The 24,605-nt window shown below is 40.2% G+C and overlaps 1 protein-coding gene across 1 annotated transcript in view; it reads right to left on the bottom strand.

Moving 5' to 3' along the window:
- Positions 1 to 24,605, bottom strand: part of LOC306849480 (NAD kinase-like) — a 74,483-nt gene that overhangs the window by 23,952 nt on the left and 25,926 nt on the right. Inside the window, exons 4-7 of the mRNA XM_079384531.1 lie at positions 12,390 to 12,519; positions 6,889 to 6,994; positions 5,116 to 5,201; positions 2,994 to 3,096 (exon numbers count right to left, since the gene is read on the bottom strand). Of these exons, the coding sequence (XP_079240657.1) occupies positions 2,994 to 3,096; positions 5,116 to 5,201; positions 6,889 to 6,994; positions 12,390 to 12,519 (425 nt within the window). The remainder of the gene's footprint in view (positions 1 to 2,993; positions 3,097 to 5,115; positions 5,202 to 6,888; positions 6,995 to 12,389; positions 12,520 to 24,605) is intronic.

Here is a 24,605-nt window from a genome sequence, read left to right as displayed (position 1 = left end):
CCATGACTGCTCTTTCATCCTGTTTAGGTGAGGTTAAATCCTGGTTATCTCAAAATTTCTTATCCTTAAATAAGGAGAAAACGGAAGTAATTGTTTTTGGCCCTTCAGAACATATGAAAGCATTTAATTTTGACTTGGGATCCCTATCGGCTTTTAGGTCTCCACAGGTACGAAATCTGGGTGTTATCTTGGATGACTCATTAAAATTCGACAAACAAATTTCTTCAGTAATTGGGTCCAGTTTTCGTCAGTTCCGCATACTTGCAAAAATTAAACATTTCCTCACTGATAAGACTTTGGAGATGGCGGTGCATGCTTTTATCACGTCACGTCTTGATTATTGCAATTCGTTATACTGTGGCATTTCTAAAGCCCAAATTGCCCGACTTCAGTTGATCCAAAATGCTGCCTCAAGATTTCTTTTGAAAAAGAAAAAAAGGGATCACGCTACTCCACTTTTAAAGGCCCTTCATTGGTTGCCAGTACAATTTAGAATACATTTTAAAATTGTACTATTTGTTTTTAAATCTTTGCACAATCAAGCACCCGGCTACCTATCTGAACTGTTGCATCAGTATATCCCCTCAAGAAGCTTAAGATCTGGTGACCAGAATCTTCTCTTAATACCACACTCCAGACTTAAACGTAGAGGTGACCGTGCCTTCTCTGTAATTGGTCCTCGTCTCTGGAATGACCTGCCAGTGGAAATTCGAATGGCCCCAAGCCTGACCATTTTTAAGTCTCTGTTAAAAACCCATCTGTTTTCATTGGCTTATTAGGTTTATATTCCTGCCTATTATAATTTTTCTGGTACTGTTTTATTTTGGGTTCTTTGTTTTAATCTGTTTGCTTGTTTTAATTACTTTTATGATGCTGTATCTTTTGTGAAGCACTTTGGTCAGTCTCGTGGCTGTTTTAAATGTGCTATATAAATAAAGTGAACTTGAACTTGAACTAAAGCTACATTACTCTTCCAAAATTCAATATCCTGGATACAAGGTAAATAGCTGCAAAATGCTGATGCCTAACTTATGAAATAGCCTTTGGGGGGGATCACGTGACGCTTTCATGAGCCAAGACGCACATTAGCCGAGCTCCGTGTATATAACCCGTCTTTTATTTTTGTTCGTCTTCTTTTCTTACATTTGGGGTATTTTTTTCGTTTGCCGGTTATCTGAAGATGTCACACAGTCGGAAACTCGCTTATCTTTCACCATCATCCTCGCCAAATAAGAAGAAAACAAAACCAGCGGCCGCAGCGGGGCGAGACATGGAAGACAATATGGCGGTCACTATAAAGCGATTTGAGGACATTTTGAAGGCTGAATTAGCAGCAATGCGCACTGAATTTGCCTCTCACATGACTACAATCCAGAATCTATACTCTAAAGTTGACTTTTTAATCGGGGAACAGAGAGAGCAGAAAAAAGTGATCGGCGAACACACTGGCCGTCTGGATGCCCTCGAGCAACAAGTGACTGATTTACAAGACCGCAGCAGACACAGTAATCTCCGCCTGCTGGGACTACCTTAAGGGGCCGAGAAGGATGACCCGATTGGCTTCCTGAAACGGTCACTGCCGAACTGGATCCCATCACTTGCGGGCAGAGATATCGAGATTGAACACGCGCATCGAGTTTTCCCCAGAGCTCCCAAACCGCGAGTGTTTCTCTTCAAACTGTTACGCTACAATGACAGGAAATGGATTCTAAATTAAGCAAGATGCCGCGGTTCTGTGAAAGCAGGTGACGGTGCGATGTTGAGCTACTTCTCTCCCGCGACGGCAAAGAAGTGGTGCTTCAGGACAATATGGAAGGAATTGAAAGCAGGTCTGCAGACCTTTCTTCAGTATCCAGCTACTTTGAAGATCGTCATGAAACATGGCGAGACCAAACTAATGCACGATTCCCGCTCCTCATTCTCCTGGGATGGATGTGGCATAAGGGTTTGATAATACCGAGTGACTCGACTTCTGATTTACTGATCTAGATCTTCATGTGACAATCATCTACTGGCAGTTCTTTATGTAAGCTAGGAAACTTGGTATCACTAATGTACAGTTTTCAATGTACATGATGCAATTATTTATGTTTGTTTCCTTGTTATAGAGAGTATACATGCTGGTTTTTTTTTTTTTTTACCCCTTTATTAATTGTGTGAATTTGAAGTTATTCTGTTCTCTTATAACAGGGCTAATGTCGGTGTTCTAAAGAATGGTAATGGCTGTCATGTTACTGTCACTGATTAAGACGGGGAGGGCGGCAGGCTGGGGTTTTCACCCCAGTCTGTAAAGTTTTATGGGGTGGGTTTTCTTTATGTTAATGGATTTTTAAAGGTAGACTTGAGTTAATTCATTTGCAGTGGTATAACTTTCACTCATTTGTTCAGTTCACTTATTTGATAGTAATGACTGAAATTAATATACTTAGTTGTAATGTCAATAGTTTAAATGACCCCCATAAACGTCTATTTTAAAGGATGGTGTTCATGGATGCAATGGTAAATATTACGAGGTGGTCTCTTTTGCTGCGACTGATAGTGGAACTAGGGGTGTTTTGATAACTGTTTGAAGAGATTTGAATGTTTTCATTTTGGACAGAAATGGTGATAATGCTGACAGAATTGCCTGTACATCCCTTGTGAAAAGTAATTCTCCCCACTGATAATTCTGTTGTTTCTGCTTCATTTGTATGCCCTTTTCTCCGAACAATCATTCAAACCATCGTCCATACCCACTGAGCAAAAGTACGTCCAAACTACGTCTTTTCAACGTCTTTGTCGGACGTTGAAATGACGTCCCCTGAAGAGCCAGAATGAAAGTTCTAACAACTATTTTTTTTTGTGTATTTGAGTTTGCCTTTAAATAATAATAAAAAAAACAACTGTTCAAAAAAAAAAAAAAAAAAAGCCTTTGGAATGGCTTGTGTCAGCTCTCTAGGCAACAAAGATAAACTGTGAAAAATCAGATGTCCTCTCACAGTGTAATGACTTACCTTCTATAACCTGGGTGACCTGAGATTGGAATGTGTCGAAGTTAAATGGTGTAAGAAAGCCCAGAGAACCCAAATGGAAGGCCATGACAGGAGGCACACTCTCCTATATCATACAAACACATTTACATTTATGCTTTTAAGGAGTGTTCACACAGACAACAATCTGAAGTAACAAAGCAACTAGAAGTCATTCAATTTCAAACAGAGGTTGCAATTTCTGGCAACATAGATGACATGAGGTGAGCAGATTACGTGAGAAAAGGTTCATGTTATGCAAACGAACAGTGTCTGGGCTACAAAAACTGAAAACAAAGATAATAAACTGATAAAATATAAAAGATGCATTTCAATTAGTTCATAAGCCTACAGTGTCAGTAATGTCAAACTGAAAATTAATGAGTTTCAAGCAGACTGAACCTCAGATTTTATTTTACTTCTATGGTAGTGCATGAAGAACATGAAGAAACAAAAGTAAAATGCAGCACAAGCTCACTGACTGAGTTCTGAACTCTCTTTATTGCTTCCATTCTAATGAACAAGGCACATGCACTGTAAATAAGAGATTTACTCTTATCCATAGCCTCCATAACTCGTATACATTTCCTTGAAAAGAAGCAAGCCACCGTCATGTGCACTGATGAGCGCTCTCTCCTCTGCATCCTGAGTAGACACGCCCCTTACTGCTGATTGGCTACAAGTTTGTTTTGGTACTGGGCCCGACTCAGTTTTCTAAAGCGTTTTTGAAAAAAATACATACCCCACCTGTAAATAATAAAAAGATACTTTAAATGTGAAATTAAAGCTGCCAGCAGGTGTCAGCAAGTCATTGTTAATAAGTGATTCATTGAGAATGAACCGAATCATTTAAACGGTTGATTCATTCAGGAACTAAATGTTGCTCAGAGACGCAAAACAGCTTTGTAAACAGGAAATATGGTATATAAAACGTAAATCTCTTACTTTACTTCTTGTTTATTGAACTGTTGTAAAAAAAAATCACATTTGTAATTGTGGCAATTTCGTAAAATCGTGGTAACGGCACTCTTCATTTAAAATTGATTAACTATATTAAATGGTATAAATATATAAATTTTCTGGCCCTGTCTTGAATTTGTGATCATTCTAAATGCATTTTAATAAACTGAATCATGCAGTGAAAGAACACACTCTAAATACGCACTCGCACTAGTCTAGACTTCACATAATGTATGCGTGCACTCTGTAGATGTGTTTTGAATGTTTTTTTTGCAAAATATATGATAATGTCAAATTGCAAATCGTTCAAATAACAATTACGATATTATCGCAGAAGATATATATCCCACATCCCTAGTTTCAATGTGATTTATTTTTCAGATATTCATTAAATGTTTCAGCTGAATGCAACGTTGACCCACATTTGGTTCTTGACCACAGAAAATGTGTACAACTAAAAAAATTATTAATGGGGCCACATTGAAATCCCCATATCTCTGGAAATTAACCATATATAGCCTTAAAAATTAAGATACCAAAAGAAAAGGTTATTAAGCACTAAAAATAAAAAAGGGATATTAAGTAAAAAGAGTAAAAGGCATGAGTAGTTTTGGGTTTGGTTATATTGTGCTACACTCATACTTGAACTTCTTGCCAATATGCACGCAATTGTTTGTCAGTGATTCAATTATGATTCAAAGTTTTCTAAAACAGAAGTGAGCATTTTTTTTTCAGCATTATTGCAGTTTGATTAATGACATGACAGTGGAAGGTCTAACTGCTTGCATTCCTACTAATGCACAGTTCTATTTTGACATAGTTTAACCTCTCTGTTTACAATCTGCAAGCCACAATAACTTTTCAGAGGACACACACGCACTCAAATGTACATGAGAGGAAGTTTACCACACCCACCCTCACCAACCACATTTTCAAGACCTACTGTATGTCTAGTAATGCAGCCTACCAATAAAGTTATAGCTGGAACTTCCAGAAATAAAATCAGTGCGAGTGTGAACAGGGCACAATAATAATACAAAAATGTAACAAACCACATTTTTAAATGTAATTTCTATTTCTTTGACAGTGCACTTAGATTTGAATTATTATGTCATTATTATATCAGTTTATAAAAAGATTTTCAAACCTGGAAGAGAGAAGAAGCATACAACAAAGTCCCATCTCCTCCCAAGCAAATGATGAAGTCGACACAATTGGAAATATCATCATAATCTATGAAACATGTCAACAGATTGCATATGAATTTTACAAATTTTATCTTAAAGTTAAAGGTTAAAGTTTTTATAGTCACTGCAATAGTTTTTCTTAAATACTGTACATGTAGTTATCAGTTATCAGTTAGCAACTGGGGGGGGGGGGGGGGGGGCTAACACACTTAAATTAAAAATGGAAAGCCTATTATAAGTTTTGTCAGTTCATGTGCATGACAATGGCAATTTGGGGGCCTGAAAAAGCAAACGTTTGAAAAAGGGTTTCAAAGTGCAACTTTTTGAAAGATGTCAAAAATGCAAGGGAAAAATTGTTATATTTTTAGTACATCATCGTCATGTAAACATATTTGAAGTGTAGCCAAGTATTTCTGTAAACACATTACACAGTTTTCTAGTATTCAAATTTTCCTTTATCAATGTCAACAAAATATATCTATGTATGTTGAAGCATACACACTAGGGATGTAACGATATCAAAATCTGACGATACAATAATATCTCGATAAGAAATCCATGATACGATATTTGTTGCAATAATAAAAAAAAAGACAAATGAAGACTTGGGGGGGGGGGGGGGGAATGTTTGTTTGTTTTTTTAACATTTTAAAGTTAAATTATTCTATCTAATGCACTTTCAGAGTTCAAAATTAAGAGCTCTAACCCATATTCCTAAAAAAACTCAAATCAGTGAATTAACTTGTACCTGAACTTTAAAGGGTACTCAACCCTCTTTTTAGTTTTAGGTATACTGTCTCAGTCTAAATTACATTCACACTGGTGTTTTAGAAACCAAACAAATTAATAATATAAAAATTATAATAATATTTTTATATTATTGTTATTCCTATGACAGTAATAGCCATATATTGTAAAGCAGTTGCACTGTAAAATAAATTAAAATAAATATTTTGTATGTATATTATTTTTGCTTTACTACAGTAGCGAAATTATAATACTTATTTCTTAATTTCTACACTTGAGAGAGATATTTTGAATTTGGACTGCAGTAACGTAACCCATTTAAACAGCTAGCTGTTAGCAATTCATACTGCACTTTTATTTAAAACAGTTTTTATTTTGACGGAAACAGCAGTAGAGCTTTTATTCTGACAGAAAACTCCAGCTTTAGTGAAAATTGGCGTACAAAAAAGCGTCTCACTACAAATCTAGTGAAATGCTGTAATCATCTGCCCATTAAAATGTTGGGAATAACGCAAATGTGAAAATAAAGCATAACTGGTGGCCGTTGTGTTCCCAAACATGCGCTAATCTCACAGCACATGCAATAAACCAGTTCACTGCATTCACTGTGAACTGAGCCATTCTGAGGCACGGAAAACACTGGATCACGAGCTGATCATGTGAACGAAGTGCTTTGAAACGTGCAACGAAAACAGACTCGATGAAGGAATAATTAAACCATATCGTGCTTTTGGTTTTAGTTTGTTTGACAGATACTGTGCCAAAGCATAATGGCCCAAAACACAAATTTAAAGACCTTTTGATAGAATAAAAAGTGTAAGTATATTTTAAAAATCTACACTCATTTCATATTGTCATGTGACCACAATAATTTTGAGACAGTTTTGCTATCGCGATAACACGATACTGATAATATCGTTACATCCCTAATACACACACAACCACACAAATTACATGAGGTGTAATAAAGTACTTGAATGCCTCACCTTCTCTAAAAGTGCAAATGTTCTTCTTGATGGAGACAAAGCTCTCATTAGCAATGGCTGGATCTTCAGTGACTTTCCTCTCCACGTAGACAATCATCTTTTTTTGCTGAAAGCCATTAAAGCAGAGAACAAGGCAATGTTCTGAATGTCAATGTCAACAAAGAGCAAATGTGAACAGAACTCAGGAAAAATTATGCTTTAATATCACTAAACTGAGGTTTTTAATTGAAGAACACTTTAATAAAAACATTTTCAAAGAAAACATATTAATGCAGTTAGTGACATACCAAAGACTCACATTAATACAGTATACTTAAATACCTCAACTGAATTGAGTTCATTTTTTTTATTTATCTTATTACTGACCATTTACTTGTCTTTTTTGTAAATTCAATTCAGTTTGAAATCAAGCCTCCATTGTGCTGTAAGCTATTGCAAAAACATTATCCTATTGTAAAGACACAAATACACAGAATAAGCAAACATTTAAGTGAGATTATAGTAATGGTAATTGATCAATCTTTGTATGTAAATAAAAGCCAAAATAAAATTATTCCATTTCACTTTGAAATACGTCATAACCCTGAAGTTAGCTGCAACTTCCGGTTCATAGGGACTTTAATATTAAAATTTTTCAAGTTAGAAATTCCAGTATCGGGATCACTAATTCACGAATGTACATCAATAAGATAAAAGTGTATTTTGTTGAAAGTAGCTATTTTCTACATAGATCTTTGATTTGAGTGAATATTTATCGGTGATTCATTAAATATCGCTGACTTAAAAAGAACTAGTAACTAGTACTCTGAGTCCCTTGCAGCAGCGATTGCCCTGGGCACTTCAACTGAAAGAGCAAATTCTAAAAGAGCAAATTCCGGACGGCTCACGTCTTTTTCAAGATGCCGTTCCATCCGTGTCCTCTTGGTTGCGGTCGTTACCTGTCTGCGGATGATGGACACGATCGTTGTCTTCAACACGCTGAAGACGCGTTCGTGGATGAGTCATGCGCCTGTTTTGGGCGTATGAACATGACGGCGCTGCGATCTCGCCTTTCTTTTCTGAAAAGATTGGCACCCTCTGCCGCCACCCGCCCTGGTCTTTCTGACTCAAGCAGAGGACCGTCGGCTGGCGCTCTGGGAGATCTGAGGGTCACAGTAAGAGCTTCTCCGCCGGGTACGTCCCCACGGACCTCTTACTCGTCACGCAGCCATCGCCCCGTCCGGTTGTCGGGTGATTCACAACCACGCTCTGCCCCGGTGCTACCACTGCGGGTACGTCGGTTGTTCCTTTGGTGCCACTTGCACGGTGTCTGGGGGCGTGGCTTGCGCTGCCCAGCCTGTCTCTCTGGCTTATTCGCACAATTTGACTTGGCTATGCGATTCAGTACGCCAGGCGACCTCCCAAGTTCAGTGGCATTCTCGAGACTTCGGTGGCAGTCCGAGACACACCTGTCTTGTGCGAGGAGATTGCTGTCCTCCTGGCAAAGGATGCAATCGAGCCGGTCCCTCCAGCCGAAATGAGGCAGGGGTTTTACAGCCCTTACTTCATCGTGCCCAAGAAAGGCGGTGGCCTTGATCTGCGAATCCTGTATCTGCGAGTCTTGAATCGGGCCCTGCACAGGCTCCCGTTCAAGATGTTGACGCAGAAGTGCATCATCAAGTGCATCCAGTCCCGGGATTGTTTTGCAGCGATCGACAGACCGCTCCTACGGTTCACGTTCGAGGGGCGGGCATGGCAGTAAAGGTTCCTCCCCTTCGGGCTCTCCCTGTCCCCCCGTGTCTACACGAAGGTTGCGGAGGTGGGCGTCAGGATCCTCATCTCGACAACTGGCTCATCCTGGCCCGGTCGCGAGAACAGTTGTGCGGTCACAGGGACCTGGTGCTCCGGCACCTCAGCCAGTTGGGGCTTCGGGTCAACTGGGAAAAGGGCAAGCTCTCCCCTGTGCAGAGAATCTCTTTTCTCGGTGTGGAGTTAGACTCCGTGAGTATGGCGGCACGTCTCACGGACAAGCACGCCCAATCACTCTGAGTTCCTTCAGAGGTTCCGCTGAAACAGTTTCAGAGGCTCCTGGGGCATATGGCATCCATAGCCACAGTCACGCTGCTCGGGTTGCTTCATATGAGACCACTTCAGCACTGGTTACACTCACGAGTCCCGAGATGGGCATGGCACACATCGTGTGACCATCACGCAATCGTGTCGCCACTCTTTCAGCCCCTGGACGGACCTTGCTTTTCTACGGGCCGGGGTGCCCTTAGAACAAGTGTGTTGTCACAACAGATGCCTCCAGCACGGGCTGGGGCGCTACATGCAACAGGCAGGCAGCCTTGGGGCTCTGGTCAGGGCCTCAACTGCTTTGGCACATCAACTGCCTAGAGCTGCTGGCAGTGCATCTGGCCACTGCTGTTATGCAAGCATGTGTTGGTCTGTACAGACAACACTGCGGCTGTTTCATACATCAGGTCTACGATCACGCCGCATGTCACAGCAGGCCCGCCATCTCCTCCTCTGGAGTCAGACACAGCTCAAATTGCTGCACGCCGTCCACATTCCGGGGGAGTTCAATCGTGCAGCCGAAGCACTCTCACGACAGCTCACGTTCCCCGGAGAATGGCGACTCCATCCCGAGACGATCTGGCTGATTTGGAGTCGATTCGGGGAAGCTCAGGTAGACCTGTTTGCATCCCGAGAGTCCTCCCACTGCCAGCTGTATTACTCCCTGACCGAGGCCCCCCTCGGCACGGACGCACTGGCACACAGCTGGCCTCAGGCTCTGCGCAAGTATGCATTTCCCCCAGTGAGCCTGCTCACACAGACTCTGTGCAAGGTCAGGGAGGACGAGGAGCAGGTCTTGTTGGTTGTGCCATATTGGCCCACATGGACCTGGTTTCCAGAACTCATGCTGCTCGCGACAGCCCCTCCTTGGTGCATTCCTCTGAGGAAGGACCTCCTTTCTCAGGGGCTCGGCACCATATGGCACCCGCGTCCAGATCTGTGGAACCTCCATGTGTGGCTCCTGGATGGGACGTGGCAGACTTGAGTGGCCTGCCACAGGCAAGCCTATGCACTGAAGTGGAGTCTCTGGTTCCTGTTTGCTAAGACAGCGCTCCTGACCGCGCTCACTTCCATTAAGAGGGTCGGGGACCTCCAAGCATTTTCGGTAAGCGAAGAGTGCCTTGTGTTCGGGCCGGCCTACTCTCACGTTGTCCTGAGACCCCGGCCTGGATACGTGCCTAAGGTTCCCACCACGCCCTTCCGCGATCAGGTGGTGAACCTGCAAGCACTGCCTTCGGAGGAGGCAGACCCAGCCTTGGCATTGCTGTGTCCCGTAAGAGCGCTACACATATACGTCGACCGCACCCGGAGCTTCAGAAGCTCTGAGCAGCTCTTTGTCTGCCATGGAGATCAGCAGAAAGGGAAGACTGTCTCCAAGCAGAGGTTGGCCCACTGGATAGTGGATGCCATCGCCTTGGTGTATCAATCCCAAGGCGAGCCGTTGCCTCACCCTATGCGTTGGCGCACGGCGCCTCTTTGGCAGACATCTGTAGAGCTGCGGGCCGGGTGACACTGAACACCTTCGCGAGATTTTACAGTCTCCGCGTTGAGCCAGTTTCTTCTCGTGTGTTGTGTAACAGGTAAGTGGCGGGAAGAGTTGGCCGGTGTCACGCTTGCTGCGCCATTCCCCCTCACCCGGGGATACCAACGCCTTTTTCCACCTCCAGTTGAGTTTCCCGGACGGCAAACCCTGGTGGAGTTCCTCCAGCACCTCTGGCAGTCAGACTGGGCAGAGCAGTCTGACGCCAGGCCCAGTACTGGTGTTAGCTTGCCCGGGTCTCCGGTCAGCCCTTGGACTGGGCTAGGTGTCCATATGGCTTGATTCCCTTCGGGTAAACCCATATGTGTATTCTTCCAAGGTAAGGTTTCCCTCTCGGTAAACCTGTGTCTTCCCTTTGACAGAGCACTCTGTCAGGCTCTGCTGGCAGCCCTCCTCCCTACACCTAGTGAAGTGACATTCAGCCAAGTATGGTGACCCATACTCGGAATTCGTGCTCTGCATTTAACCCATCCAACGTGCACACACACAGCAGTGAACACACACACACCGTGAACATACACCCGGAGCAGTGGGCAGCCATTTATGCTGCAGCGCCCGGGGAGCAGTTGGGGGTTAGGTGCCTTGCTCAAGGGCACCTCAGTCGTGGTATTGAGGGTGGAGAGAGCGCTGGACATTCACTCCCCCCACCTACAATTCCTGCCGGCCGGAGACTCGAACCCGCAACCTTCGGATTACAAGTCCGACTCTCTAACCATTAGGCCACGACTTCTAGGTAGGATCTGCCACAGAGTCCAGTCATATGTAGTACTGCCCCAGGCCTGGGTCAGTCCATATCAGTGTCTCCACATGTCACCTCCCTACGGGCAGGATGTGGCCTCCGTAGCGCCCTTCTCCGGAAGGCCCGCTTCCCCGTCATTACTGCCAAGCTGTAACAACAAATAGGAAAGACTTGAAGCCATCTTTCACTGAAGGTCGAAATCCCTTCCGATTTCTGTGGGGAAAGGAACAGCGGCTTGGCCATCTCACCTCTGGTCCCTTCGGATACCAAGGTCAGCGAATTTACGCTGGGGCGATGGGAAGGTTGCAACCTTTTGCATGGCATTTGTCTGGCACGCGCTAGCTTGTCAACATCTGCATGCCACAAGGTTGTGACGGGGTTCAGGTTGTGGCGCTTTCCATAGACCCCTAATGTCGTCACGTCATAACTCGTAGTGACCGACAGATAGGGAACGTCTCGGTTACGTACGTAACCCTCGTTCCCTGATGGAGGGAACGGAGACGTTATGTCCCCATGCCACAATCTTGAATCATCGCTGGTTGCCAGGGACACGTTCTCGGCTCCTCAGCGGAAAACCTGTCACCCTTTTATACCCGTAGACACGGGGAGTGGCTCAGGTATGCAAAATCCACTAGCCAATTTCATTGGCGTTTTCTCTTATCAGAGGTGATCGGGGCTCCCAGGTAAATCCCCTAATGTCGTCACGACATAACGTCTCCGTTCCCTCCATCAGGGAACGAGGGTTACGTATGTAACTGAGATGTTTTAGCACCAGTACTTTTACTTGTAATTCAGTATTATATCAGCAATGTTGCAGTACTTGTCTTGTACTAAAGAACAAATTTTCTCTTTCCACCACTGGCTGTGGGTGCTAACGAGTCTTCAACAACCAAATTCAAAAATTCTAATTCAAATTCAAATTTTATTTGTCACATACATATACATACATTTGTTGAAATGCAAGGTTTACAGTTCTGAGGTTTACAGATGCGCTAACCAGTAGATCATCAGCTTCAGTACATAACATGACTAAGAATAAACATTCCTGCCAGAGCATGCCAGGTGGTCCTGATCTTTGGATTCTTTTACCTTTGACACACATTTTTAATGACCACATCTGCATTTCTTCTTTTTGTGTGTGTGTGTAATATTTTGTGGTGTTCTCACCTGTGTCAGAAAAATGCAGAGTTCTTTGAAAGGCTGTAGCAGACTGGCGTCTCTGATTTTCTTTATAATAAGGACACTTTTGGGTGGCTTGTTCCATGTCAATCTCCGACTGGCTGGATCTTGAATATGCCTGAATGCACAGACATGAACAAACATGTTTGTCTATATAGCATGGTTTTTTAAAAACATTTAAGTTTATTGGGTGACAAAAAATAAGCTCTTATTTCGTTTTGCATGGTTCAATTGAGAAATCCATTTTCCCTGATTGTTTGACATATAATAGGTCATTGTTCTATAATACACGTAAAATATAAAACACTGCACTACTTCCTCCAAGAACAGCTCTCATTGAAACCAAAATTACTTGTTTTATACTTCCTTATGATGTAAAAGAGATCATTACACCAGCACAATCCTGTCTGCACAGCAACAGATCAACTCCTACTTCATCATCACCACATTAGTGAGATGATAAGACAGGCAGAAGAAATATTAAAACAGCTTCACTGGGAAAAAAAAAAAAAAAAAAACTTACCATTCCAGGAGTTCTAAAGGAATTAGAAAAGTAGTTTATTTTCAACTACGTAAATACAGTTAGGTCCATATATTTTTGGACACTGACACAATTTTCCTAATTTCGGCTCTGTATACCACCAGAATAGAATTGAAATGAAACAATGACTACGTTTACATGCGCACGAATAATGTGATTATTTACAATAATCAGAGTAAGGACTTAATCGCGTTATGATGTTTACATGTCATGAGCAAAGCTCTTAGTCCCGTTTACATGCAAATTCCATTATTCTTATTATTCGCTAAGAATTGTGGTCATTTTTTTACTGCCATTATTCACACACCCCACTACAGAGCACAAATGATGGACTCAGAAAGAGCAGGTGTGTTTACTGGCCACTGTTTTAATTTATTTACGTCTAATGCATAATGATTTTGTATGGCTGTATTCCACGCTTTTTCTGCGCCATAGAAATGTGATGGAATTTGTTTGCCTATACGCTGCCGTCGCGTTCTTGCCGTTTCTGGATGAGGGTAAGGAACAGAGACTGGTGGCAGCGAGTTGTGTTTTCCCCAGAAATGCGATACTTTCTTCCCCTCCATCGTTTCTAATCTGCGTATTAGTACAGGTGCGTGTCCCGTCATTCATGTACATCACGAGCGCATGCGCACTTTGGTCAGAGCGGCAATACTGCGATTAAGGTGTTTACATGCCTGTATATTTCGATTAAAATCAGCGTACGTTAATACGATTATGCTTGCTGCGATTATGAGGTTAATCGCATTATTTAAATTGAAGTATTGCGTTTACATGAGGTGAAGTTTAATCACAATATTGCCAAAATCTCATTATAATCGCATTAAGAGGGTGCATGTAAACGGACTCAATCAAGATGAAACTGGTAACAAATTGATGGCCGGACATTCTCCTTCATTATTTTCTGATAGAGTGCAGAATTCATGGTTCCATCAATTATGGCAAGTCATCCAGGTCCTGAAGCTGCAAAGCAGCCCCTGTACATCACACTACCACCACCATGTTTGACTGTTGGTATGATGTTTTTTGATGCTGTGTTGGTTTTCATGCAAATCCAATGTCGTGCATCTCTATTTTGCACTCTTGATGTTTTAGAGATTCACCCCTTCATTGCCAATGGAAGATCACAAGATTGTGTTGATCACACTGGTGTTGACCTTGGTAATTTAATATTGCTGTCCTGTTCGGAGTGGAATTCAATGCACATTCCCAATCAGTCGGTCACTATTATTATTAGGGGTTTACTCAAGAGCCCCAATCATCAAAATCAGTGTAAGGGTATATAAGGCGACAATGTGCATCCACTACAAACAACCAATAATCACTTAATTAACCCTCGCATCGAGTTCTCCAATGAGATTAAAATTTATATTAAATGCACCAGTTCAGCTCAGCTAGAATCTGGAGGTTGTACTTTGTGCCTTTGTGTTAAGGGATTCCCTTTGTTGTCATAGTTGCAGAAAGGGGTTTCCCAAGGTTGCTGATTGGCTGAAAGTTCAGTGGTCGTTCGTAGAGAAGTCTTGGGCGTTGGCTGAATTTGCGGAGTTGTGGGCTGGTTGAAGTTTTAGATGGGCACTTGTAGAAGATTTTTATTAGTCAAAATATGAAATAATCAAGTATAATTAATGTGAATTTAACCACTTATTTATTAAGCTATATTCCCATTATAATCATATGCCTGTGTGTCGAAGGCTTGCATAGATGGAATGTGCTGACCCTCATGATAGGAAACATATGTAAAAATACAAAGGGAGCTTCTTTCCTTACTATAAACACGTCTAGGAGCCCCTTCTCTCTAGGGAAAGAACATATGTATAAGGAATTTAGCCAAAAAAGGTAAAGCGCATATGTATGAAATGTACTGAACACGCCTAGAGGAAAAACTATTTAAAGAGAACACAGAGAACATTCGAGAGATCTTTTCTGCAGAAAACTTCTTGGCTTTATTCTCTTTTGTAATAAAGTCTATCTTCTGGCATCAAAACCCCAAGAGTGATTCTTCATAGAAAATGGCGGAAGCCACCACACACTCAAGGTCGGACTCGGAGACACAGCGTTGCGGCAAAACTTAACTCAGAACACAGAACTCTCAACGGAAGAGAAAAGAAATTAAAGTAGAAGCCAGCAAGAAGAGTGACAAGACTAGGTGGCGTTTCTTCTCATCGTGGTTGAGTACCAGCGGGTGTGCAGGCTGAAGTACGCTAGAACGGCGCTTGACGAACGCAAAAAGTGATGGAAAAAACCATGGCTAAGAGTACAAAGCAAAAAAGCAATGACTAAAAGCTAAAAGCATAATTTGATGGTGTCCTGAGTTTATAAACCGGGCTGTTGAACACATCCCAAATGGTGTCTTGACCAATTAGACATTGTCTTAGCTCGAGGTGTAGCTATGTTTCTCCTCCCAATACATAAATCAACATGTTATCTTATCAGTCACTTTTATAAACTGTTTGAACACAGTTGTGTTCCACCAACTATTTTTTTTATAAAACCAATTCTATACAATGAGTTATATACAATGTCAGCACCAAAGAAGCTTTACAAGTGTTGTGTTTTGGGATGCACTAATGAACACAGGAGTCGCCATAATCTCCCCTCATCTGAGCCGAGGACATGCCGAAGAGTTTTATTAATCAAAATATAAATTAATCAAGTGTAATCAATGTGAATATAGCCATTTATGTATCAAGTTATTCTACTATTATAAAATTGTATCTGCCTGTGTGAGTAGAGGCCTGCAGAAGAATGGAATGTGCTGACGTATGGTTTAAGATAAAGCTGCACATCTGGTTTTGACATGATAGGGTCTCCTGCTTTAACGTAACGTAAATTGGGACCTATTATCTGCTCCAGGAAGCAGATCGAGGCACAGTCAAAAGAAGATAAACAATGACATAGGAAATGTATAGAACACACCTTAAAGGGAAAAAAAAATATTAAAGGGTATGGAGACACACACTCGGAAGATTCCCTGCAGGGTCTCTCGGTTTTATTGTCTCTGATAATAAAATCTAAATTCTGGCATCAAAACCCCAAGATTCTGAGAATGATTCCTCACAGCACTGGCAGAAACCACCACAAATTGGTGTCACGAACAGGATTGGATAGGAGCAGAGGGTGAAAGACCACGTTGGGCTTGCTTGACGAGCAACACAAATTAAGTGGCCACTAAAAAGGTAGGCAGTTTATGCTTATATAATTAGTTTGTGTTGTTTGCCAGTTAGCCCTTGGTGGTAAGAACTCTTAAAAATTGCTCTTCCAAATTTAAAGAACAAAAAGAATAAAGAGTTTTGATTCCAGAAGAAATAATTGCATGCAAAGATCTGTTTTACTGTTAAGAGGGCCTTTGATGGATAGCAGTAAATGAAGACAGATAGTACATGCAAAAATCTGTGTTTACTCTCAAGAGGGCCTTGAAGGATGGCAGTGGACATTAAGCAGATAAAGAAAAGAGATGCGCGCAAAGTCCTATGGATACCGCTCTGTTTGTATTAAAGTACACAGAGGTCTGTACGGGTAGGCAAAGCCCTGCAGGATGCTACTTTTTTACTGTGTTGAGGAAGTGTATAAGTGAAAGAGGAAGTATCTGACAGGTCACTCAGGAAGAGTGTAAGTGTAGTCTGTTTTAATGTATGTGCCATTGTCTGCATCTGTCTGAGTGTATTTGTGACTATAAGTGTGGCTGTATAAGTAAATAAGCTCTGAATTTGGTGAACCAGAGGTGTGCACCCCTCCCGGACCATCACGTGAGTGTGGTCAGGCAGAGGAGATAGGCACGGCTGGTGTTACGCTAGGGATGAGTGAATGAATATATGAGCCCTAAATAAAAAAAGGGATAAAGCATGATTTTATGAGCCTTAAATAATAAAGGGACTTGTATGAATGTTGCATATAAAAGGTGTTCCAAGATGTGGAATTTGCAGATTATTGAAATAATAATAGATTAATTAAAATAAGATATACATTTATTAAATGACATGTCTTAATAGATTAATAAAAATATTGCACGTGCTTAAAACTTTATATCTTATATCTGAAGACGTCTAAAATTTGTATCTTGTTATCCCTGGAAGACAGTGTGAAAGAAAATACATTATAGAGTTTCAAATATTTGTGTTTGAGTTAACTAAAGATAACTTGTGTAGTGAAATGTTGAATGAGAGCAAGATTGGGTGACCAAGTTCATAGAAATGTAGATTCAAAAGCTATAGGACAATTTACAGTAATAATGGAACTTGATTAAATAATAAAATAGACAAAAAGACAAAAAGCAATTATTTTATGTTGGTTGGGAAAATTCATTCACCATTACTAGATTATTCTGAACTATGTATGCAATTATAGAAGAAAAATTATGATTGAAGTCTTTTAGTTTACCATACACATGTCATGCTGTTGTAGAATGAAGGATTCTTTTGTTTTATTGTATTATACTTAGATAATAAAGGTAGCTGCTTTCTGCAATTTGCAAAGAAAAAACTGCTTGCTGTTTTTCTGCAATGAAGAACTTGCTTTACTAAAATAGAATAAGGGAAGTGCTGTTTTTAACCAAATGACCTTTTTTCATTTATTTATTTTATTTATTTATTTTCATTTAACCTTTTTTATTAAGGAACCATTGAAAGAGATGGTTGAAAAGTGAAAATTAGATAAAGAGCTGATTGCTCAGACACAATTTAGTCAAGAGTTTATAAAGGTTCAATTTGATTAATGCAGTCTCTGAGTGTTAAAAATTTCAGATGGCTTCTGGAACAGAAGTTCTGGAACTTGACAAAAGGAAGCAAAGAACTGGAGTCTGCCTAACAATGCGGCAAAGAAGCAAAGACTCAGCTGCAGAGAGAAGAAGAGTGAGGGGCTGATGGATTGTCAACTCCCCTCCTGAAAGAGGAGGGCACACGTCAACATGGAGAAAGGCTGACTTAAAGCAGGAAAAGGTGAATCTTTCACTTGAGACTTTTCCTAAGGGTAACGAGAACATCCTGAAATGCAAAACTGGCAGGATCAATCAAAAGCCAGAATGAGGAGAGGCAGAGAACAATGGAGACCATACACCACAACATCAGGCCTTTGAGTGCCATCACTGACTGATGACCAGCCAAACAGCTTCAACAGGCTGATGATCTAACCAGAAGCACTTCCATCCCTTCCCTTTGCGTGCACAGGTGCTGCATATTTATTTGATCACTATAGAGACTGTTTCAAAGTTTGTTATTTTATTAACTGTATTAATCTTGATTATTCACTGGTCTCACAGCAGTTCTCTGAATTCTGTGTTTTAACTAACATTCTCAATCTGCTTTTCAGTAGGTACCAGTCCAGGCCTTATGTCTTAAAGAAAAAGGAATTTTTACAGAAAGAAGTGGGTGCTTGACTCACCAATCAGATAAAAGTGGACCTGGATTTGGCATAGTGAGGGCTATTTCATTAACCAACTAAGGGGGAAATGCACAACTGAATGATTGAAAACAATACTGACTTCTTTGGGGAAAAGAAAAAAGAAAAATCAACAACAACAACAAATTTTAAGTAAAAAAGGCTAGACAAAATGTCTATTAGGAAAAATATAGCTGATAAAATAAAAATACTGGTCACTCCATTTTGTTTAATTGTAATATTTTAGGGCTAGATTGTATTTATTATTTTTTCTAATTATTTTATTCAAAGTTCTAAAATCATTCAATCACATACTGTATGCTGTCATCACTGGGGATAATACGATAGAAATGTTGATGGCCATGGATCCTAGATTGTATAGAGATCTCCAATCCTCTTCTCAAAGTAGCTCATGAGCAAAAACAAAAAGAATGTGACTAAACTTTAAATTACACACACAAGTGACAAACAAGTGAAATTGCAGCTCTCTCAATTGCACAAAGCAGACAATTATTCTAAACAAATTAATCTATTATATTGTGTTAGAGGAAAAAGAGGTTTATACTGCGATATTAAACTTTATGGCGACTGACGTTGTCCAGTTGCATATTATGACATCTAGAAACTGTGGAATGCTTCCAGGTCTACGTTCAATACAGTGTAATGAAAAAGAAGTTCATGTTATCCTGTTTAGAATCCGTGGCATTCAACAGCTAAAATAATTCAGTTCACAATCTGCTGAGGTCTCACAGAGAAAAATAGGTTTTGGCCATAAGGGGTGTGTGAAAGAGTGTGAATGATGGTGTTGTATAGAGTGAAAGAAGGTGTCTGATGAGACACTGAGGCAAATTAATAATTCTGCCAAAACAGCTGTATGCAAATTTTAATATGTGGGCCCACAGGGTAAATTATTCCCAGTAAAATAATGTCCATGGATGAATTTGGTTAGGTTTCCTGATCAGTACCGAGGTTATTGTTGTGGCAGAAAAAAAAACAGTGCCACACTTGCGCAGCGCATTAATGGGAAGGCAAAGCACGCAAGATTGCTCTGTCCACCCCATATCTAACTTTCTTTTCAGCATATCATGATGGAGCTGATTCTGTGTCAAAAGGCTAAAATATTGTCTTTCTGAATGTTAACATAATTAACGTGGGTTGGGTGTTTTCCAGGTCAAAATGCCTATGCTACTGAGCAAGATAGGCCCAGGAAATTATCAAGTGATATAGTGGAACTCAGTTTATAAAACAAAAAGATACATTAAATGAATTAGTAAATTGTTGAGAATGAATTTGAAATAATTTGAAAAATAATAAGGATGCAGATAACTGAGTAAATCCAAATTCTTTATTATATTATAGAAAATGGGTATTAGCCCTATACTCATTGTATTGACAGCAATGTATTTGTGAGAGCTCAAAAAAGGGACCAGGACAGCCCTCAACCCACATGAAATTTCCACAGGTCACACCAAAAAAGACGACTGGCCAGATGAGCAAATGAGCATGCGTGATATCACTAACAAAAACTGTGAAGGTTTCCATTTATAGGTGACTGCAGTTCTATCAAGGCCAGGGAATGGTTACAATAAGAACCAGTAAGTGTGCAGTTATGATCTTGAGGAAGAATCTTGTAATGATCAGCAAAATAGTTGCAAAGTGACACATGGGGCTACATCTCTCACCTTAAAATACGACAACCAGCTTCAACAACCCCACACAGCATGAAGTGAGGGTTGAAGGGTGTCCTAGTAACGACCCTCTCTTGCCAACGAGGGAAAGACCATTGCAACGACTCGCAAAGAGTCACCCTGGTGAAGATGGAATGATTGATGGGACAGCTAACGAAATGATCAAAATACTTTGAAGCAGATGTGGCTCAACAAATGGAAAAGAGGAAGTGGAAAGAGAAGGAAACAGACAAGCAGAAAACTGATGAGAAAAGACCAATGACAAGATGAAGTGCAAACTGATGACAACTCAAAAAGTGATAAGCAAGGATCTCACATTCTTTTGTCAGAGAAGCAAAATAGAAAAGATATCTGATGATCATCACATGCCTAATGCATCTAATTCTACAAGCTCAAGCCGTAGACAACAGCACCCAGACTTGCCTAGAATTGACTTTTCAACTCTCATCTGAATCTGGCAGTGGCTTTTACTTAATACAAAATGAATAAGAATTGGACAAGAAGCAAAAAATATTTAGATAATTTAGACATATTGTAGATAATAATCATAATATCAGTTATAAAAAATGAGCAATTCACATGTTTTATGGGAAAATGTAAAAGAAAATAATTGGTATAAATGGGTAACTTACACACAAAAAAAAAATAAAGAAAAAAAAGGGGGGGGGGGCTTAGTTTGCTTAGGGTGTTTTCACACTTGGGTCCTCTTTAAAAGAACCGAAACCAGACCCCTTTAAGTGGACCAAGAGGTGGACCAAGTGAAAAAGGACCCAGTTCTCTTCATGTTCACACTATCTCTGTTCCTCAGAGAGGACTCGGATCCTTTGTTGGTCCACTTCAGCACTAATGGGGTCTCAGACCTCTTTGTGTTCATAATGTTTCTTTTTGGGACCCAGGTTTCTTGCAGTGCTATGCATTATGGGTAGATCAATAATATGCAAGATGGCTGACCCTAAGCATGTGCTCATTTTCCTGTATGACATGTTTTTAAAATTACAAAAGAAAAATAGAGAACATAATAATATATATTATATACAATTACAATCCATCTAGAACGGGCATTGCCATTGGTCGCCTGGTAAATGCACAGCTGCGTCATATGCCTGGCTCCGAGTGCGCGCTGCGCAGAGACATAATTAAGTTTTATTTTAGCCACAGACACAATGTCGGCGAGTTGCGTAATACAGCTTGCTTTTACAAAGTTTTTTGGAGTTTTCCCTCTCTTCCACCTGACTTTCCTTCACTTTTATATAGCTTATAAATGCCCGCGCGCAATTTACTTTCACCTCATATCAGCGCACATGATTAACCTCTCTCTTGTGATGCTCTCTATGCCATTCACACAGAATGTGCTTTTGTGTTGACAAAGATGCGACGCGGGCAGTGGAATAGGAAAACATTCAAGGAGATTGGAGTTAAACATGTTTTAATAACTAGAGCACCGCGTTTTAGAAAGCCGTTTCATGCACGAGACACTGCAAGAGACGCGAGCGCAACAGTCAAACACGTCCATGTTTACATAGAAAAAACTATGGAAAAGCAGCGTAATCAAATAAATATGATTGTAATATATTTCTGGCGCAATTTCTTCACTTTAACACGGCATTGCAGAGCGGTCCGGTTAAATCCTCTGTCTTTCAGTTTTGCTGAAAATTGCAGGAAGACTTTTGAATTTCTGTGGGTTGTTGACAGTTGTTTTTTTATATAGTCCTCCTTCCAAATTTGTAGAAGTGCATCCGTTTCCTCGTCTGTCCATAATATCCCTCTCCCAGCAGCAGCTGCTGCCATGTTTTGAATAGCGCGATTTGTACGGAGACGTGTAAAGACCAAATTAAAGAAATTTCGCGAATGGAAAAAAACAAAAAACAAGTGGACCGGGAGCGATTTGTGTTCACAGCGCACGTTTTTAGCGAACCGTGCCAATATTTCAAAGCGAACCGTGCTCAGACCACCTCCTGAGATGGTCTCGGTTCGGTTTGTTTCTGAGGGGTCTGAGATCGTTTGGAGTGTTCACATATGGGCCAAAAATCACGCGAACCCCTGAAAAGGACCAAGTGTGAAAACACCCTTAGAAGCAAGACCAGTCTTGTATATTGTACCAATACTCATACACAGTTCAAGTTGTAGAATAGAACGTTTTAAGACAGCGGTTCTCAAACTTTTCCATTCCACGACCCACCTAAACATGTATAGGCTAATCTATTTCAAGACCCACCAAATAATTTGAAATCAAAAAACAACTGACATTACGGTAAACTTAATCTTATTTAAAAGTTTAATATGGCAGAAATTAAGTCTTTAAGAAAAATAACCATTTTATTTTATAGTACAACTGTAAATTTTCACTAATAATATTTATGTTTTAATTTCTTCATTTACAGATGAGTATATGAAATGTCCATAGAAATACAAGCTCACTCCGGTGAAATGTAATCCGTGCTGAGAGTGTTGCTAATCACGGGGTTTAGTGCAGAAAATGCTCATATGATCCATGATCCAGAATAAGCACAACCCAACACTTTTTTATTATAGCAAAGCAAAAGAAGCAAGGCAGAACTATCTAAAACAGTTTGGAGATTAAAATATTTGTGAAATAATTCAGCCAGAAATGTACTTTTGCAATGATAAAATAAATGTTCAGCGATATCTGCAAAAGATTTTTTAACTTTGGAACATTTTTCTCTAGCCTAGTAAGGATATAGCAAGGAAATAATAGGAAATGTTTCCAAATTTTGTTATGCTAGCGTGTGGAAATATTTAAATCTTGTAGTGTTACAATTACCCCCACATTTGTGCCCCGCTCACCCCGTACAAGTGAAATGCTTTTTACATACCATTTCTTTACTGGGAGGCAGACAAATGCATATGAAGGAACGAAAACAACTTACTCTTTATATGGAGTGAGTGAGTTTCTTCTCATTAATAGCCTAATGCGGACTGGGCCTCTTAATAGTGAACCATTGGTCTGAGACCCTCGCTGTTGTTACAACTAACACATTCCAGCAACTTCAAAACGCATGTTTTAAATCGTGGCCTTTACAATTAAAAAAAAATCACACTGCGCAATATCACATTTCGTAATTAATGTTGGTATATCGTGCAGCCCTAGGCTGAAGTGTGTGCGAGTATGTGTGTGCGTATCATTGAAACTCAAATTTAGCAACAGCCAAGTGACTTTCAGTGACCCACCTTGTCCCACGCTGCGACTCACAGTTTGAAAACCCTTCTAAAATCTAAAAATCTAGTGAAATGGGATTAGATGTAATAAAACTGGGAGGTAAATGCTTAAAAGAGAGAGGCAGATAAATAAATATCTTTAGAAACTGTACTGGTGCTAGTTTCTCCAATCTACAAAAAACTATAGAGAAGCAATTGAATTACAATGCATACGTACCCGTAAATGGCCAATAGTAAGGAAAAAGAAAATACAAAAGCCACAAGGAAAAATACAATTAATGGCAAATCAGGAATTTGAATGTTATGAGAAAAAGGGACATATTGACGTAGGAAGATTTGAAGGAAAATGCAGCAAAATATGGAAAATACCACGATGTAAAGATTACTATTTAGTAATAAAAGAAGGCCCACCACCTATATTTGATTACATTGATATTGCATTGGCAGACATATGGTGGATATGTGGATTAGAGTAGGGCCTCTTGCCAGCATTACCAGAAAAATGGTCAGGATTATGTACTAGGATTATGCTGACACATAGAATGAATCACATCTCTCTATAAGAGGAAACAACAAATGAAGAGAAAATTAGATCCAAAAGAGCCTATGAAAAAGACCCTGCTGTTTATATAGATTCACTTGGTCAACCTAAAGGCATACCTAATGAATTTAATGCAAGAGATGAAGTTAAATCAGGGTTTGAATCGATATAAATTGGAATTAAGAAAAAATAAATTACAGAATGTATTAATTACATAAAGTACAATCAGCAAAAATGTATTACTTACACTGATGAGGCCTTATAACTTCTAGAAGAGCAATTGGATGCAACAAGCAGAATGACATAACAAAATAGAATAGCTTTATATTATTTGTTAACTGAAAAAGGAAAAGTATGTGTTATGTTTGAGGAACAATGAAGTACTTATCCCAAACAATACTGCTCCAAAATGAGCTTTTAGTGAAGTAATAATCAAATTAAAAAACCTAAGGATTAAATTTAAAGCAAATGCTGGAAAAAATAATCGAATGTGGGATTGGGTTGGTCTAAAGATAGCAGCATGGGGAGCATGGATAGCTAAATTAAGAATGTTTTTAGGAGTTGCAGTATTAATAGGGAGATTAGTGTTTTGCTGTGTACTTCCTATACTGATGTCACTAGTTGTCAAAGCCACAGTTAGGCAAATGGAAATGCTGAGATGTCAAGATGATGAGAAATTGAATTTGAAGAGAAACCAAAATTTATATTACCCGGACTGGGTTTATGCACCCAACTGGAAGTCACAAACATTCACAAATGATGGAGATTCTAGGACTTCAACTGAGGACGAAGAAGAAGTATAAAAATGAACCATACTCTGGGTGTAAGTGTTAGCCTAACCTCTGCCCAAGGGTGGCCCTCTACGATGCGCAAAGTGTCTGGGC

This window comes from Barbus barbus (genome assembly GCF_936440315.1).
Source record: "Barbus barbus genome assembly, chromosome: 29".
Lineage (NCBI taxonomy): Eukaryota > Metazoa > Chordata > Actinopteri > Cypriniformes > Cyprinidae > Barbus > Barbus barbus.
Note: the sequence above shows the minus strand (reverse complement) of the source record. Positions and strands in the feature narration are given on the sequence as shown.